At 36.0% G+C, this 19,000-nt stretch overlaps 1 protein-coding gene across 1 annotated transcript in view; it reads right to left on the reverse strand.

Moving 5' to 3' along the window:
* LOC134535588 (regucalcin-like) overlaps positions 1–19,000 on the reverse strand; it is a 79,278-nt gene that overhangs the window by 9,817 nt on the left and 50,461 nt on the right. Inside the window, exons 4-5 of the mRNA XM_063374801.1 lie at positions 18,601–18,819; positions 5,387–5,499 (exon numbers count right to left, since the gene is read on the reverse strand). Coding sequence (XP_063230871.1) covers positions 5,387–5,499; positions 18,601–18,819 — 332 coding nt within the window. The remainder of the gene's footprint in view (positions 1–5,386; positions 5,500–18,600; positions 18,820–19,000) is intronic.

Below are 19,000 nucleotides of genomic sequence, written 5' to 3' on the forward strand. Positions count from 1 at the left end.
CCCAGAAAAATATTTTTACGCCACTCGCCAGCGAAAGAGAAATCCGTTATGGTCACGGGCCCGCCCGGCTGCCGAACGGTCGCCAGAAAAAAGTTAAGTATATGTTACATCAGTGCTCAGTAATAAAAAAGATCATGCATGCATATAGGCATAGCTAAAAAACTAAGACGTATAATATTGAAATAAGCATAGTTAAATGTTAATAATAAAACAGGATCCCTACAGTACTGCTATCTAAATAGCGTGAAGCGCAGTAAAAGGCGTCCAGCGGCATGTAGTAAATAAGCATACAGAAAATAAATATGTAGGACTGATATAGTAACACCTTTGTGTAGGATACTCACCGGAGTGCCACCCACCTACCCGGCTGCGTGTACGACCAGTAAATAAATAAAAATAGAGAAAAAGGACATATTAAAAATAGGACAGCTATGGTAACACCTCTGTACGTCATGTCTATTTGGGGCCGATAATGATAACTAAGACGAAAAAATTTGCCGAAGAACTATGATTAACTGCTTTCAAAGCATCAATAGTATGGCTCGGGAAATTCAAGCGTCACTATATCAACTATGGTAAAATTAATAGTGAAGCACAAATTGTTGATACGAATGTAACTCACGACTGGATTTATAGAGTGTGGCCCAAATTCAAAGAAAAGTATGCTCCGAGTGACATTTTCAACGCTGATTAAGCTGGAATTTTCTTTAAGTTGACCCCCGATAAAACATTGAAATTTAAAGCAGAAAAGTGTGTGGGAGGAAAGATATCCAAAGATCATATCACAGTGCTTGTAGCTGCGAATATGAGTTGCACAGAGAAAAGGAAGCTGTTGGTGATAGGCAAATCCAAAAATCTGCGTTCTATTAATAACATCAAACAATGGCCAGTGACCTATAAAGCTAACAAATCAGCCTGAATGACAAGTCAAATTTTCGATGAAAAATTGCGAAGAATGGATGCAGAATTAAAGGGACGAAAAATCGGACTTCTGGTTGACCACAGTCCTGCTCACCCTCCTGTATCTAATCTCCGAAATATAGAGTGGGCGTTGTTTCCACCAAACACAAGTGTTTTGCAACCAATAGATCACAGCGGGATTAAAAGTCTCAAAAGTCACTACAGAAAGAAACTCTTGATGGAACTGGTCGAATCTAAGGGTACAACGTCTATTAATATGCTACGTGCAATAAATATTTTTATCAAAAGCCTGTGATGAAGTGACAGCAATAAACTATCCAGCACTCTTTTCGTCATGCTGGACTTTGTATCTGTTTTACGAGTGACGAAGTAGATAAAGAACTAGAGTTGGAATGTGAAGATGAATCTCCATTAACTGAGTGGGTAAAGCAGTTCAACGTGCCAAATAATTTAACTGAAAATCTACCAACCTACATAGAAGTTGACGACAATCTGGCTAAGACAACTTCACTGAAAAATGAAGAAATTCTGGATTCTATGAGAAACACTGAGGAAGAACATGTGGATGAAGAAGATGAAATAGCCGATCCTGTCCCTCAACCAAGCATCAAACAAGCACTCTATTGCAGCGAAACTAATAAAAAAATTATTTGTATAATCAAGATTGTCCGGCAGTATCTCAAGATAAAAGTACAATACATAAGAAAATACAATTAATATATTGGAGCAGCAAAAAACTTGACGATGATAAACTATACGCAATAGTTGTTGTTATTTGTATGAATATTAATGTTCGTGTGTAAAATGTGTACTATACTAGAACATACATCTTTATATATATATTTCTTGTGTGCGTGTGTATGTCACTGAACTCCTAGACGGCTGGACCGATTTTGATGAAATTTTTTGTGTGAGTTCACGGGGATTCGAGGATGGTTTAGATTCACAATTTGGTCCACTGGAAAATGTTTATGTAATTAATTTTTTATTTATAAATTGTTGTTGATCTTTGAATAGTTTAGGTTTACAGTATATATATATATATGTGTGTGTTGTGTATTTATTTATGTGTTGTTGTTAATCTTTGGATGGATTTTATGAATTTTTGTTATTACATTAAAATTAAAATAGAATTGGTTATTGAGATTATTATATTATTATTTATTGAAATAACATTTTAAAGTGTAATTAAAAATATAGGTGCAAATTTGTGAGGTGCAGTATTGAAGTGAGTATTTTACATGATTTTTCGTGATTTTAATTATGTATACACGTGAATTCAATACCAATCAACTTAACCTCCAAATTTAAATTGTCAGTTCTCATTTTATTCTACATATTAAAATGTAATAAAAAATATACATTGCGCAAAATATGTAAGGTGCAGTATCAAAGTGAGTATTTAACACGATTTTTCATTACTTTTAATTTTGTATAGACGTGCATTCAATAACAATTAACTTAACCTACAATTTTAAATTTTTAGTTCTCATTTTATTCTATGCAACTTATGACGTATTGATGTCTCTTTGAAAATAAAAATATAAGTTTGTAAAATAAATTATAACATTATAACATTTATAGTATCTTATAATAATTATAGTTTAAAGTATATTTAAAATTGAAGTTTTGTATTTTTTAATTTATAGTTTTTTTTTTTAATTATGATTTTTGGATTTACAACGTTTGAACAGGACACCGTCTGTCGGGTCCACTTTAAAGTTTGTTCAGGTGGATTTAAAAATTGTTTAGATTCACAATTCAAGCCGATAAATAGTATTTGTAATTAATTAATTAATTTAATAAATGTTGTTGTTGAACGTTCGATGTTTTACATACGATCCGGTCAGAAGCGCTGTGGTCGCGTTATCGAATATTCAAAAATATTTTATTTTTATTTCAGTTCGACCCGGCAGATGGTGCTGCGATTATATTCAAGGAAATTTCCTGTAAATTTTCAAATTTAAAACGTTTGAACAAAACAACGTCTGTTGGGTCCGCTAGTTTTATTATAGAATAGTAAAATTATATCTTTTATTTCTCTCCATTCAACGAACACTCTCTAAAACGCCGAAACATTCTCAGTCGGTTAAGTGCCGTTATATAAAGTTTAAACTGTTTTATTATTTAATTCTCTCTGAACTAGTACCATGAGATGGTAGTCTTTGGACATTATCTAATACTATAGAGGTCCTACTTTAGTATACAACACTATATGTTTTTTCTACGTTTTATTTTAAATATGCTTATTACTTAGCACTTCAACCATTTGAACTAACACTAGGGCATATTTTATTTAACATTTTTCTTTCTGAACTAGTTCTATAAGATGGTTGCAGTTTTATATTGTTCTCACTTTACCTACATGAAGTCCCCGCGGCGACAACATGGGGGCGCTCTCTGTGAGTGGGTGTTTGTGGCACTCTCTATGCGTGGGTGGTGGGGTTATGGCGCTCCCTGGGTTTTGTTTGAAACATAGCTAGTATGGTGGCGGGGAGATGTGATGCTCTCTTTGTTGCGTGCTCTTGTTGTGATTGTTGGCATTAAATATGGCAGTGCACTCGGTGGCATGTGTTGGCAATTAAGATGGTGGTGCACTCTGGTGGCTTGTTTTGGCATTGTTGATGGCGGCGAGAGTACGTGGAGCTTCCCTGTAAGCTGCATTTAAACATAGCAGTAAGGCGGCTTTTATTTTACATATAGCTACTACTCTGGGGCGTTCTCTCGGGGTGGGAGGTGTAATTTTTTTTTTTTGACATTTAAACAAGGCTAGTACTCTGTGGCGCTCTCTCGGAGCGGTCTTTTGATATTTAAACATAGCTAGTACTATGCTCAGGCGGCATTTATTTGAAACATAGCTAGTACACTGTGGTGCTCTCTTGGAGTGGTAAGTGTTATTATTTTTTAATTTAAAGATTGCTAGTACTATACATTAAAAAGTATTTTGAAACTTATACCTAGCTAGTACTATACGCGTGTGGTATTTATTTTTTATTACTGCAGCTTATGTTCTTTATTTCTTTCTCTACCCCTCAACTTGTCGCGTGGTCTCGTGGCTATAGTCGCTGCTTTCTTACCACGAAGTGCTCATCTCCTTCGGTTAAAATCCCTGCCGCCTGGCTTTTTTGTACACTATTTCTTCCTTCGGAGCGATGCTGGTGCAATCTGGGAGCGAAAGGTGGAACTATGATGTCAGACGTCAACAAGATGGCGGCCTCCAGCAGACGACGTCAAGATGGCGGCCGTCTTCTGGCATCTCGTTTAAATACCCACATTCCAGATAACCACCTCTCCTCCCTCGACCCCCTCAGGAGGCCTTTTATTGTCATTCCTCTCATTACCAACGCACCCCCTCGTTCTAGTTGTAATCAGAGTCCTTCCCTCCCCCTACTAAAACCGTTTTCCAATTATGCTGAAAATTGTGCCACACAGCTGTAAGTGCATCTAGCTAAATGAAGACTGTATACCATGCACGCAATATGCGAAATAGAAAACATTATAGGCCATAAATGTAACGGTTTATTTTATGACGGAATGTATGAGTATGTTCCAGTTTCAATGCAGTAAAATAACTTTATTTCATTTCTGCCTTATTTTCAGAGCTAAAAGTATTGTTTACATGAAAGGAATTTGACTGTCCTGTAAGATAGTCTCAAGGCACTAGTGTACAAAAGCAATGAATCCGTCTATATCAATAATTAGTCTATGACTTAATCTTGTACGGAAGCTGGTTTGCAGCTAATTTTTCACGTTCTGCATTGAAAAATAAGTTCTTTATATTAATATTGATCTCATAAAATTAATTATTTTATTGGTATCAAACCTATTGCCCAATTGTTTGCAAAAATTTTGTACAATTATCTGTTCAAATTTTTTGTTATTAACCATATAACAACAGCAAATTAGATATTTAATTATTACTTTTTTTATACTAAAAAATTATATCTGTACTAAAAAGTGTTTATTTTCTCATTTAAACCTTTTTAAGAGCGAAGTTTAATTATTTGTGAGGTTTTGAACTATAATTCTAGGCAGCTTTAAAACAAAAGTACCATACTGTAATAACACAAATTACTGGATAATATTTAAAACTGGGTGCATATGATTATTTTCATTACAGTTTAATTTAACAAAATATGCCAATTTTTAATTCACTGATTTTTATTGACTTATAACTATTGTTTAATGTGATTTAAATATTTTCTGGAATAATCCATTTTCTCTGAGACTTTAAATCTTATAAGACATTTATTTCTCAGTTTATAACACTAGTATTCAAGAGACATTCAGCAATATATCTGGAAATATTCTTAACATAGGGATATATTATAGTAATTGTGAAGATAATTTTTACGGCAAAGTGATTGTAAGTTATTTAACAGCTAATACTTGACCATATGTTGTACTCAGAAACACAGCTGTAACTTTAAAAGGAACACATTTGTCTAACAGCTGAATGACCCACCTTCCAACAGTTGAAGCATGCCACCCAGAGATTCCCATTGCTGTCTATGGTCATTCCGTCTGGGAACCCCACGAATCCGTTCTTCTGTACGTCAAAAACCGTGTGCTGGAAATCTGAAAACGATAAAGTTTCAGTTGTGAACTTACTTTCCCCAGTTGATATTGAGGTCTCACGTGGCATAGTTTTGCACAAAAAATTGTAGTTTTTGATGTGGTCCCTCATAAGGCTCTTTGTAGGAGTAATTTTGTTAATGGATCGGAAGTCGCATCGAACAGAAATATGTAACCACGGTGCTGCCATCTGTAGCGAATGGCGTGAGCCAGATTTCAAAAAGCAAAGGAAATCTTTGTAGTATTAACGGTTAAGTTCATTTTTAAAATATGGGCAGTATTTAAAAACAATTCAATATCGAAAATCAGGTCTAAAGCCGAGGTTTAATATTAGGTATTTCAAGTCTTTTTCGAATTTTATCGGAGCCGTTTCATTATTTTGTTTAAAAATCTCGTCTGCAAATGAAGTGATTTGATAGTCGACGTAGCTTATCCGGCAGCGAATTCTAGTGGTGGGTGCGAAAATTACGTTTGATTCCCGTCCAGAATTTTAGTTGAAAAAACAATTTGTGCATATTTATCAAGTTTAACCTTATTTTAGAGGATTAAACGTTTAATTTTGGCTCCGAGTTAGGGTATATAAGTATTTGCAGCATGAAAACAATGAATTTTTTCGTTAAAGAGGTTAGATGCTACACATCACTAACGAGTACTGAAAACAGATTTTTTTTTGTGACGCTGCTTACTACAGGTAAGAGTAGGTAAGCATCAAACAACATTATTACGAAATAGGCACGCAAATATTACGATTCACTGCAAAAAAATACCTTCTTAGCTTCATTACTAGATAAACTATTTTATTTAATGGATTCAGCTGACAAAGGTTCTCACTTAAATACGGACTGCTGATTACGAACCCAAATTTTTGTGTATATTGTCCAATACCAAAGTCTATTTTGATCTTATTGTGGCTGGAATTGGTACAAGTTTATTCAAGCTGAAGATGCAATTTGACCGGAAAATGCCATCAGACCGATAACATTTTGTTTTCTGTACAAACCGACGTAGCACTGACAATGCGTAATAAACCAGAACAACTTAAAAAATATTACGCACATATTAGGCTTCTATACAGGAACGAACCGGCAAATGTACAAATTCTGTATATGTATAGTTTATGACAAATGTATATGCCGTACCGTGGCATGTTGAAAGAAAGAGTTAACTTTTGCATCAAAACTTTAGGATTACTAACCATTATTGCCCTTTAAAACTGTACCTTCGAATACACAGTATTTCTAAGAGTAAAATTGTTCTAAACAGGCCCAAAAGGGCTACTGCCTGTCGGTAACTAACAATAGTAAATATTTGCATAGCATGTCCTTGAATTGTCTTTTTTAATAAAATACGATAGTCCAGGGGTTCATTATTATGTTTCATGTCGCGATGACACACACACGTATTACACTAGTTTGTATATTGTGATATAAATGATTTTGTAACAGCCGGGGCAACTAATTGTTATCGTTAAACGGCAAAACACTGGAATTAAATTAGGAAGAGTATTTATGGAGGGTAGGCCTATTTCAAAACAGAAAAATATGGGTTTGGGTGTTGAATATGATATACCTGTATCCTAACCGTATCTCAAGTGTACGATAGGATATGGCCAGTCCCTTTTTTTAATGGAAAATATGTCGGTGTCCTATCTTTGCTGATCTATTGTCCAAATTCCGTGCGCGCACGGAACTCACTTTTTCGTTGATTTCGTCCAGATGACGGACCCGCGTCTGGCGCCATAACTCGTATATATACAGTTTCGTGAACATCAGAGGACGTAACAAACGTGCTGGTACGCCAACTGATACTTTATAAAATTGAAACTATCATGTAATGCATTTTGAACACTTCAATGGTAATAATAAATAATCGCAACATAAAATTTATTGAGAAAATTTTTTATAACACCATTGAATTCGTGCGATGGTGCTGCTGTCTCTAGGATTACCAAACATCCGCAAGAATGTATTGGAACCAGTTTATAGCCTCGTGCAAGGCACCGTTTATTAAAATGGTTACTGTTTTTTTTTTTACTTACTGGGATTTGGTTTGGACATGTTCTGGAATACGGCCCGCGAGTTAGGTTACGGTTGTGTCCCAACAAAGCAGTGCTTATTTGATACTTTACCCGGTAGACTTATAATACCGCTCTATATCCTGATCAGATCATTTTGATTTAAATTTCCCATGACTAGAAATAACTTGCCGGTTCAGTTTTTAACATATCCCTTCTCCAATCCATTGGATTTTACTTTGTTTACTAGGCTCAAACGACATTGTTGTCGATGAAATTTTAAACACACACTTAAAACAGACTGTCTTTTAACGTTTTTAAACCTCGACAGTTTTCAAATGTATTACTAATGGTCTACGTATCTTTCTGCTAATGTTGTTCTGTCAATAGTGTTTGTAATCAACTTCATGTAGCTGACAGTGTCCTTAAAGAAACTATTAATGTTGCTTGGAAAAACATTTTTTTTTGTAAATGGAACAGAAATATTCATGTAAAATTTAAAAATTTTTGAAAATTTGTACATTTACATGAAATAACTGTATCCATAAAAAAAAGTGCTCGCTGTCATCCTGGCTTCGGATTCTAACTGAGCATTTTTGTTGTGTGTGTTCCCAGTATTTGGAATAGTTAATTATGTTTGTAAATCGTTCTATGAATAACTAACCAGAATTAACTATGTACATTAATAAGACCTTTTCAATATTATCTCGCAAAACGTATTCCATACATGCAAAAATAACCATGGTCATGTTTTGTACATAGTTACAATATCTTTCTTGTAGTAATGGCAATCGAATTCCAAAGAAATCTTTTTAGTAAGAGAAATATTTTTCGTAATAAAATACAGTTGGTAAACGGGTACCACTAGTTCTACTTTATAAAACTAAAAAAATTACATAAAAGTTCGTGCAATAAAGAAGAAATGGTTCATGTAATATAAGAAGTAAATTCTAGCTCAGAAAATGATTTCATCATCTTCCGAAATAGTAGGACATATTAATATTACAAAATACTAGGAAATAATAACGAATTTAACTTGGAAAATGTTTACAAAAATTCTACAATAACTAGGGGCATGCAATTTTCGCTAAAGTATTTTGATACCAGCTGTGTGTAGAATTGTGCAATGTTCAAGATTGGTTAATTTTCTTTCAGATACACGACTACTACCGGCACACGAATCACCGTAACTCGGTGTTGAAGCAAACGCGTCTTGAAAGGGCCTGCTCAATATCACAAGGGATTCTGTTGCAGAATGACTCATTGTAGTCTAATGAAAGGTCAGCTATTATTTCGCGATAAAATACCTGGCCTCTAATAAATATCCGATACTTTCGCGGAAATTGTCTGAAGTTGCATTGATTCTAGGTCCTTCGGCTAATATTTCACAAACGATTCGTTCAACCTTGCAGTCGTCATCTTTATGATAGCAGTTACCTACTGAAATATTTGGAAATTATCTTGCCTTCTTATTCACTCAATTCTCAGGCGAGAGTATTTAAAGGCTGGAGATTTTAACCTCACCAGTAGTATATAATAGGGGCTCCGGAAACTGGCGCCGGAGCGTGGAGCCGGAGCCGGTGTCCGCCATCTTGGATTGTGACGTCACGGCGGCCATCTTGGATGAACTTGACCTTGACCTTTGAACTTGACCTTGACCCCGGCGGCCATTTTGGATCCGCCATCTTAGATGACGTAATTTCGTTTTCTCGAACATTCCGGAATTGTGTTATCCGCCATTTTGAATTATGACGTCACCGTTGCAATTTTCGTTACGGTCGCCATCTTTAACTTTTTTTATTTATTATCCGATTTTAATGAAAAAAAAATTAAAATTCATAAAAAAAATCCATTTAATAAAATTTTAATAAACATATTTAAAAAAAAACTTTTACGACACGGAGTTCAGAGTCATCGGTTCGAACCCGGTGAGGGCAAAAAAATAAAAATGACGACCGATCATTCCCCCACGGTGGCTGCTGGCATACTGACTCCCACCACTTTTTTTTTTCAAAGCATATATATCGTCACCTAGTATGAGCCATCTTGTCTTCGATGCTGGAAGCCATCATCATTGTATCGTCGGCGAGAGTGCGCTGATAACATGTTAGTTTAATTCTTATCCGCTAGAGTGCAGTAATCATTTATTATTGATGTGTCACCCGCCATCTTGTCATTTGGCCGCCATCTTGGAATCGAGTAATTATTTAGCTAGAAATTCGGCAAAAATTCCAAAATTCACCAAAAAAATCGGCAATCATTTTACAGAATGATTCGATCCGCACCTGTCCTCGGTTCGATACCCGATCGATGCAATAATGTTTAATTTTATGAAAAAATATTAATTTCAATAAACCATGTTCAAAATTCTTAAAGAGACTTTAAATCCTCTACTACCATCATCCTATCAGACATCAAGACCACCATATTGGAAATTCGTAATTGTAATGCTAGAGATTCGGGAAAAAGTTCAAAATTCATTAAATAAATTTCCGATCAATATACTGATTGATTATATCGATTCCCGTCCTTGGTTCGAAACCGGTGAGGGCCAAAAAAAAATATCATATCCTTCCTCCACAGAAGCCACCTTCAGACTGACCTACCACCACCAATAACAAGGTATTTACCATCAGGTAGTATGACGTCATGTCCGCCATCTTGTCTATGTCCGCTGGAGGCAACCATATAGTTTTCGTCTGCTAGAGTGCGCTGACGCCATGTTAGTTGAATTCTCACCCGCTAGAGTGCAGTAATCATTTATTATTGATGTTTCACCCGCCATCTTGTCATTTGGCCGCCATCTTGGAATCGAGTAATTATTTAGCAAGATATTCGGCAAAAATTCCAAAAGTCACCAAAAAAATCGGCAATAATTTTACAGAATGATTCGATCCGCACCTGTCCTCGGTTCGATACCCGATCGATGCAAAAATGTTTAATTTAAAAAAAATAATAATTTCAATAAACCATGTTCAAAATTCTTAAAGAGACTTTAAATCCTCTACTACCATCATCCTATCAGACATCAAGACCACCATATTGGAAATTCGTAATTGCAATGATTCGGGAAAAAGTTCAAAATACATTAAATAAATTTCCGATCAATATACTGATTGATTAGAACGACTTATGTTCTTAGTTCGATCCCTGGCCGATACAAAACAACTTTAATTTTAAAAAAGTACCAGAAAAGTGTAAGGTTCGAGAAATAAAACACCACAAAGTCTTTTACAAACATAATATTTATAACACAAATTCTATCCTACTACAGAATGACTTGCGAAAGCCAGCAATCTTATAAACATTTAGCCCTGCATAGACGTGCAACGACTACTTCTTAGCTCCAACAGCTCCAAATGCTTCAAATGGCTCCAAATAACTCCAACAGCTCCAAATGGCTCCAAATGCTCCAAACGGCCTCCAAATGCTTGACAGCTCCAAATGTCTCCAGCAGCTCCAAATGCTCCAAATGCTTGACAGCTCCAAGTGGCTCCAACAGTTCCAACAGCTCCAAAAAAAGGCTCCAAATACTCCAACAGCCTCCAAATGCTTAAAACAGCTCCAAATGCTCCAAATGCTTGACAGCTCCAAATGCTTCAAAAGGCTTCAAATGACTCCAAAAGGCTCCAAATCCTTCAAAAGGTTCCAAATACTCCATAAGCTCCAAATGGCTCCAACAGCTCCAACAGCTCCAAATAGGCTCCAAATGCTCCAACAGCCTCCAAATGATTAAAACAGCTCCAAATGCTCCAAATGCTTGACAGCTCCAAATGCTTCAAAAGGCTCCAAATGCTTCAAATGACTCCAAAGGGCTCCAAATGCTTCAAAAGGTTACAAATGCTCCAAAAGCTCCAAATGGCTCCAACAGCTCCAACAGCTCCAAAAAAGGCTCCAAATGCTCCAACAGCCTCCAAATGCTTAAAAAAGCTCCAAATGTTTCAAAAGGCTCCAAATGCTCCAACAGCCTCCAAATGCTTAAGACATCTCCAAATGCTACAGATGGCTCCAACAGCTCCAACAGCTCCAAAAAAAAGCTCCAAATGCTCCAACAGCCTCCAAATGCTTAAGACAGCTCCAAATGCTACAAATGGCTCCAACAGCTCCAAAAGCTCCATCTTCAATTGGTTCCAACTGATTCCAATTACTTTTCTTATCGAACTTGGCATGATTACTAACATGTCTTTATTAGTATACATTTTGACTGGTAGTGGTAACGTATTTTGCACTTTTAAGTTATAAGTTTTATTTAGAAATCAGATTTCGATAAATGGTAGATACCATTTGGAAAGAAAATATATTAATTTATCTTCACGTTTATACACATACATTTAATTTAAGCCATTATTGTATGTAGCCAGCTTCCCTCAGTTCTTTGAGTATGAAGGATATTTCTTTAATGTTCGAATAGTTTCCTGCACAAAGCGATCCATGTAGTAGTCGTAGCCTGTCAACCAATATGTTAGGATCTTCCCATGAGGTATAATCAATCTCTTCTGCTGCGTTCATCCTTACATGTTTATAATAAATATTATTATCTCTGGTGTCTTTCCTTTTAACACCAACCACAAGGTCACTTTCGTCATCGTGACAGTGATTATCACAAGCTTGATCAGGATAATTTATTTTATTACGACGTTTCCATCGTTTTGGTCTCAAACCACCATCACAGTCTTCGCTTTTGCATTGTTTTGGTGCTTCAGCACAGTACTCAATCATGTCAGCCTTAGATGTGTCAGCACAGTCTTCGTTCATGCCAGCTTCTGATGTGTCACCACAGTCTTCAATCATGCCAGCATCAAAAACTTGATCAGGATAATTTATTTTACTACGTCGTTTCCATCGTTTTGGTCTCAGACCTCCATCACAGTCTTCGATCTTGCCTGCTTTAGGTGCTTCAGTACAGTACTCAATCATGTCAGCCTCAGATGTGTCACCACAATCTTCAAACATGCCAGCTTCAGATGATTCATCAAAGTCTTCGACCTTGTAAGCTTCAGGTGGTTCTCCATCTTTCACATTTTCATGGAGACGACTAGATATTGGAGTAAATATATTTTCATTTCTAATGTGGTTACCACTTCCTTCGTTTGCTTTAAATTTTAAATTATTATCTTGATCTAGATCAGTAATTTTACCATTAGCTTTTTCGCCTTCGTTCCTCTTCCGCTATGTTGTAGCCCAGTCTTCGTTATCTTTATTCATCTTAATTGTACAGGTCTTGTAATGTCTTTCCAAGTAATTTTTTCTACCAAAGGATTTCTGACACTGACTGCAATGAAATGGTTTTTGACAAGGACCCAAATCACACTCGCTTCTCTCATGTCGTTTAGCATTCTTTCTCAAGGTAAACACCTTGCTACAGTATCTACAGTGATGACGTTTTGATACAGCAACTAATCCCGAATCAGGATTCATATTAGCTACTGAGACTAATGCCAGACGCAAACTAAGAGTTTTAAATTAGATATATTACTTAAATAGAATTTTTTAATGATTTCATCGGCGAGAATTAATTTATCTCATTCAAAGGTACTTGTTGCAAGTAGTTCTGCTTTTCAACAACAGATATCGACACATGTTACTTGCAGGTAAATAAAATTTAGTTCTTTTATGCGGGATGCGGGATGCTCACTAACGATCGCAAAAGAAGGATGGCTTCGCTAGACTCCAAGGAGAAGGAAGTTCGTCCTTCCTGTTAGTGCTTCTTAGATTTCTTAGAGATTATTATTTGACTGATTAATGAAATTTTTTAATTTCCACCTGATCAAAATATTGTAAGTGTTGATTAAGTATCAGAAATTCGCTAATTACATGTAACCTTGAAAAAAAATGACATGTCATATTAAGTAAAAAAATCCTTCATGCAGAGATCAATTTCTCATCTGTAACCAGAAGCACTCGGAGAAAACCATCAAAATATTGTCAAGAATAATCAGGAGCACACGGAGAAAACCACCATAATATTGTCAAGAATAATCAGGAGACACGGAGAAAACCACCATAATGTTGACAAGAATAATCGGAAGCACACGGAGAAAACCGCCACAAGTTTTTTTTTGATATCATTAAATTACAAAAAAAATAAATAATAATATTAAAAAAAATTAAAAATAAAAACGAAAAAAAATTCAATAACTTATTCTGGCTTGTACTAGAACTCTAACTTTGCACATCAAAGAGAAGTTCACAAGCTAGCAGAATGTTTGAATTTTTTTTCGTTTTTATTTTTAATTTTTTTATTATTTTTTTTCTAATTTAATGATATCAAAAAAAACTTGTGGCGGTTTTTTCCGTGTGCTTCCGATTATTCTTGTAAACATTATGGTGGTTTTCTCCGTGTGCTCCTGATTATTCTTGACAATATTATAGTGGTTTTCTCCGTGTGCTCCTGATTATTCTTGACAATATTTTGATGGTTTTCTCCGAGTGCTTCTGGTTACAGATGAGAAATTGATTTCTGCATGAAGGATTTTTTTACTTAATGAGACATTTCATTTTTTTTCAAGGTTACATGTAATTAGCGAATTCCTGCTACTTAATACACACTTACAATATTTTTATCAGGTGGAAATTAAAAAATAACATTACTCAGTCAAATAATAATCTCTGAGAAATCTAAGAAGCACTAACAGGAAGGACGAACTTCCTTCTCCTTGGAGTCTAGCGAAGCCATCCTTCTTTTGCGATCGTTAGTGAGCATCCTGCATCACGCATAAAAGAACTAAATTTTATTTACCTGCAAGTAACATGTGTCGACATCTGTTGTTGAAAAGCAGAACTACTTGCAACAAGTACCTTTGAATGATATAAATTAATTCTCGCTGATGAAATCATTAAAAAATTCTATTTAAGTAATATATCTAATTTAAAACTCTTAGTTTGCGTCTGGCATTAGTCTCAGTAGCTAATATGAATCCTGATTCGGGATTAGTTGCTGTATCAAAACGTCATCACTGTAGATACTGTAGCAAGGTGTTTACCTTGAGAAAGAATGCTAAACGACATGAGAGAAGCGAGTTTAATTTGGGTCCTTGTCAAAAACCATTTCATTGCAGTCAGTGTCAGAAATCCTTTGGTAGAATATATTACTTGGATAGACATTACAAGACATGTACAATTAAGATGAACAAAGATAACGAAGACTGGGCTACAACATAGCGGAAAAGGAACGAAGGGGAAAAAGCTAATGGTAAAATTACTGATCTAGATCAAGATAATAATTTAAAATTTAAAGCAAACGAAGGAAGTGGTAACCACATTAGAAATGAAAATATATTTACTCCAATATCTAGTCGTCTCCATGAAAATGTGAAAGATGGAGAACCACCTGAAGCTTACAAGGTCGAAGACTTTGATGAATCATCTGAAGCTGGCATGATTGAAGATTGTGATGACACATCTGAGGCTGACATGATTGAGTACTGTACTGAAGCACCTAAAGCAGGCAAGATCAAAGACTGTGATGGCGGTCTGAGACCAAAACGATGGAAACGACGTAATAAAATAAATTATCCTGATCAAGTTTTTGATGCTGACATGATTGAAGACTGTGGTGACACATCAGAAGCTGGCATGAACGAAGACTGTGCTGACACATCTAAGGCTGACATGATTGAGTACTGTGCTGAAGCACCAAAATAATGCAAAAGCGAAGACTGTGATGGTGGTTTGAGACCAAAACGATGGAAACGTCGTAATAAAATAAATTATCCTGATCAAGCTTGTGATAATCACTGTCATGATGACGAAAGTGATCTTGTGGTTGGTGTTAATACGATAGACACCAGAGATAATAATATTTATTATAAACATGTAAGGATGAACACAGCAGAAGAGATTGATTATACCTCATGGAAAGATCCTAACATATTTGTTGACAGGCTACGACTACTACATGGATCGCTTTGTGCAGGAAACTATTCGAACATTAAAGAAATATCCTTCATACTCAAAGAACTGAGGGAAGCTGGCTACATACAATAATGGCTTAAATTAAATGTATGTGTATAAACGTGAAGATAAATTAATATATTTTCTTTCCAAATGGTATCTACCATTTATCGAAATCTGATTTCTAAATAAAACTTATAACTTAAAGGTGCAAAATACGTTACCACTGCCAGTCAAAATGTATACTAATAAAGACATGTTAGTAATCATGCCAAGTTCAATAAGAAAAGTAATTGTTATCAGTTGGAACCAATTGAAGATGGAGCTGTTGGAGCCATTTGTAGCATTTGGAGCTGTCTTAAGCATTTGGAGGCTGTTGGAGCATTTGGAGCCTTTTTTTGGAGCTGTTGGAGCTGTTGGAGCCATTTGGAGCTGTTGGAGCATTTGGAGCCTTTTGAAGCATTTGGAGCTGTCAAGCATTTGGAGCATTTGGAGCTGTTTTAAGCATTTGGAGGCTGTTGGAGCATTTGGAGCCTTTTTTTGGAGCTGTTGGAGCTGATGGAGCCATTTGGAGCTGTTGGAGCCATTTGGAGCCATTTGAAGCATTTGGAGCTGTTGGAGCTAAGAAGTAGTCGTTCCACGTTTATGCAGGGCTAAATGTTTATAAGATTGCTGGCTTTCGCAAGTCATTCTGTAGTAGGATAGAATTTGTGTAATAAATATTATGTTTGTAAAAGACTTTGTGGTGTTTTATTTCTCGAACCTTACACTTTGCTGGTACTTTTTTAAAATTAAAGTTGTTTTTTATCGGCCAGGGATCGAACTAAGAACATAAGTCGATCTAATCAATCAGTATATTGATCGGAAATTTATTTAATGAATTTTGAACTTTTTCCCGAATCTTTAGCATTACAATTACGAATTTTCAAAATGGTGGTCTTGTTGTCTGATAGAATGATGGTAGTAGAGGATTTAAAGTCTCTTTAAGAATTTTGAACATGGTTTATTGAATATATTATTTTTTTTTAAATTAAACATTTTTGCATCGATCAGGTATCGAACCGAGGACAGGTGCGAAACGAATCATTCTGTAAAATGATTGCCGATATTTTTGGTGAATTTTGGAATTTTTGCCGAATATCTAGCTAAATAATTACTCGATTCCAAGATGGCGGCCAAATGACAAGATGGCGGGTGACACATCAATTATAAATGATTACTGCACTCTAGCGGGTGAGAATTCAACTAACATGGCGTCAGCGCACTCTAGCAGACGAAAACAAGATGGTTGCCTCCAGTGGACATAGACAAGATGGCGGACATGACGTCATACTACCTGATGGTAAATACCTTGTAATTGGTGGTGGTAGGTCAGTCTGAAGGTGGCTTCTGTGGAGGAAGGATATGATATTTTTTTTTTGGCCCTCACCGGTTTCGAACCAAGGACGGGAATCGATATAATCAATCAGTATATTGATCGGAAATTTATTTAATGAATTTTGAACTTTTTCCCGAATCTCTAGCATTACAATTACGAATTTCCAATATGGTGGTCTTGATGTCTGATAGGATGATGGTAGTAGAGGATTTAAAGTCTCTTTAAGAATTTTGAACATGGTTTATTGAAATTAATATTTTTTCATAAAATTAAACATTATTGCATCGATCGGGTATCGAACCGAGGACATTTGCGGATCGAATCATTCTGTAAAATGATTGCCGATTTTTTTGGTGAATTTTGGAATTTTTGCCGAATTTCTAGCTAAATAATTACTCGATTCCAAGATGGCGGCCAAATGACAAGATGGCGGGTGACACATTAATAATAAATTATTACTGCACTCTAGCGGATAAGAATTAAACTAACATGTCATCAGCGCACTCTCGCCGACGATACAATGATGATGGCTTCCAGCATCGAAGACAAGATGGCGAACATGACGTCATACTAGGTGACGATATATATGCTTTGAAAAAAAAAAGTGGTGGGAGTCAATATGCCAGCAGCCACCGCGGGGTAAGGATCGGTCGTAATTTTTATTTTTTTGCCCTCACCGGGTTCGAACCGAGGTCTCCGAACTCCGTGTCGTAAAAGTTTTTTTTTTTAAATATTTCTATTAAAATTTTACTAAATGGATTTTTTTATGAATTATAATATTTTTCCATTAAAATCGAATAATAAATAAAAAAGTTAAAAATGGCGACCGTAACGAAAATTGCAACAGTGACGTCATAATTCACAATGGCGGATAACACAATGCCGGAATGTTCGAGAAAACGAAATGACGTCATCTAAGATCGCGGATCAAAAATGGCCGCCGGGGTCAAGGTCAAGGTCAAAGGTCAAGGTCAAGTTCATCCAAGATGGCCGCCGTGAAGTCATAATCCAAGATGGCGGACACCGGCTCCGGCTCCACGTGCCATCGCCAGTTTCTGGAGCCCCTAATATATACTACTCTCACCAGTAGATAACTTCTACCCTGAAAATGGCGAATGCAAGGTTAAATGAAACGTACGTTAAAATTTCTCCTTCTACGCGATTAGTACCCAGAAGCCAAGAAAATTCATCTAAATAGTGGAGTATGAATAAAAAAAAAAGAGCTTAACTTTCAGTAATCGTGAGTGTTGAGTAAACATCTAATCTCTAAAACGAACAAATTTATGATTTCTCATGTTGCAATAAATTTTTAATATGAAAATCAGCCCGAAATTTAACTTAGAATTCTTTAAAATAATGCCGAGCGTGATAAACATAAGTAAAATGTGTTTTCAAGAACATTTTTCGACGGGAATCACATGTAGATTCCGCACCCACCTCTATAATTCTCTGCCGGAGCAGCTACGTCTACTATCGAATCATTCAGTTGCAGAGTTAAAACCTAAACTACATTATGGAATGGCTCCGATAAGAGAGAAAGTTTAGAAAAAATTCTAAGAACCATCTTTCAACATGATTTTTGATTATGGATATTAAAATACTGCCATATTTTTAAAATACAATAAGAAGTGAATACTAAATATTCTTTTCGCCTTGTAAAATTTAATTCTCGTCATCCACCACTGATGCATTTCCTTTCCATTCACGATATCACTCCCACCAAATGCCGTTTACCGAGAGCTAAAATGTTTGCACATAATTAATTTAGAGACACGAATTTTTTTTTGTAAATGAAAGAAATAAAAATTGAGTCACTTGCCTAACTTGGCGGTCCTCACACTGAAGTTGAACGCCGCGACTTGATAGGTCGGGGAGTCTATCCAGTACTCCACATTGTTCCGGGCGTTCCACGCCAGTCCGTTGGACACGGACGCGTTCCGCACGTGGGTGACTGGGGTGGTCTGGCCCGGATCCAGCGAGTACAGACTCCCTTGGAACATCACCACGTGGCCAACCGTTGGCTCCGGCCCCATGGTTCCTGCGGGCAGACAGGCGACACTTCAACTTTTCACTTCAACAGTGTCTCCAATAATCTTACTGTCTTTTTAAACAGTAACTTGTCCAAGGGCCATAAACACAAGAATTAATATTTATTTTTATTTAACTAAGTACCCGGCTTTGCCTAAGCTGAACACAGGCTGAAGGACACTTTTTTTTAA

Source organism: Bacillus rossius, chromosome 8, assembly GCF_032445375.1.
Source record: "Bacillus rossius redtenbacheri isolate Brsri chromosome 8, Brsri_v3, whole genome shotgun sequence".
NCBI classification, from domain to species: Eukaryota; Metazoa; Arthropoda; class Insecta; order Phasmatodea; family Bacillidae; genus Bacillus; species Bacillus rossius.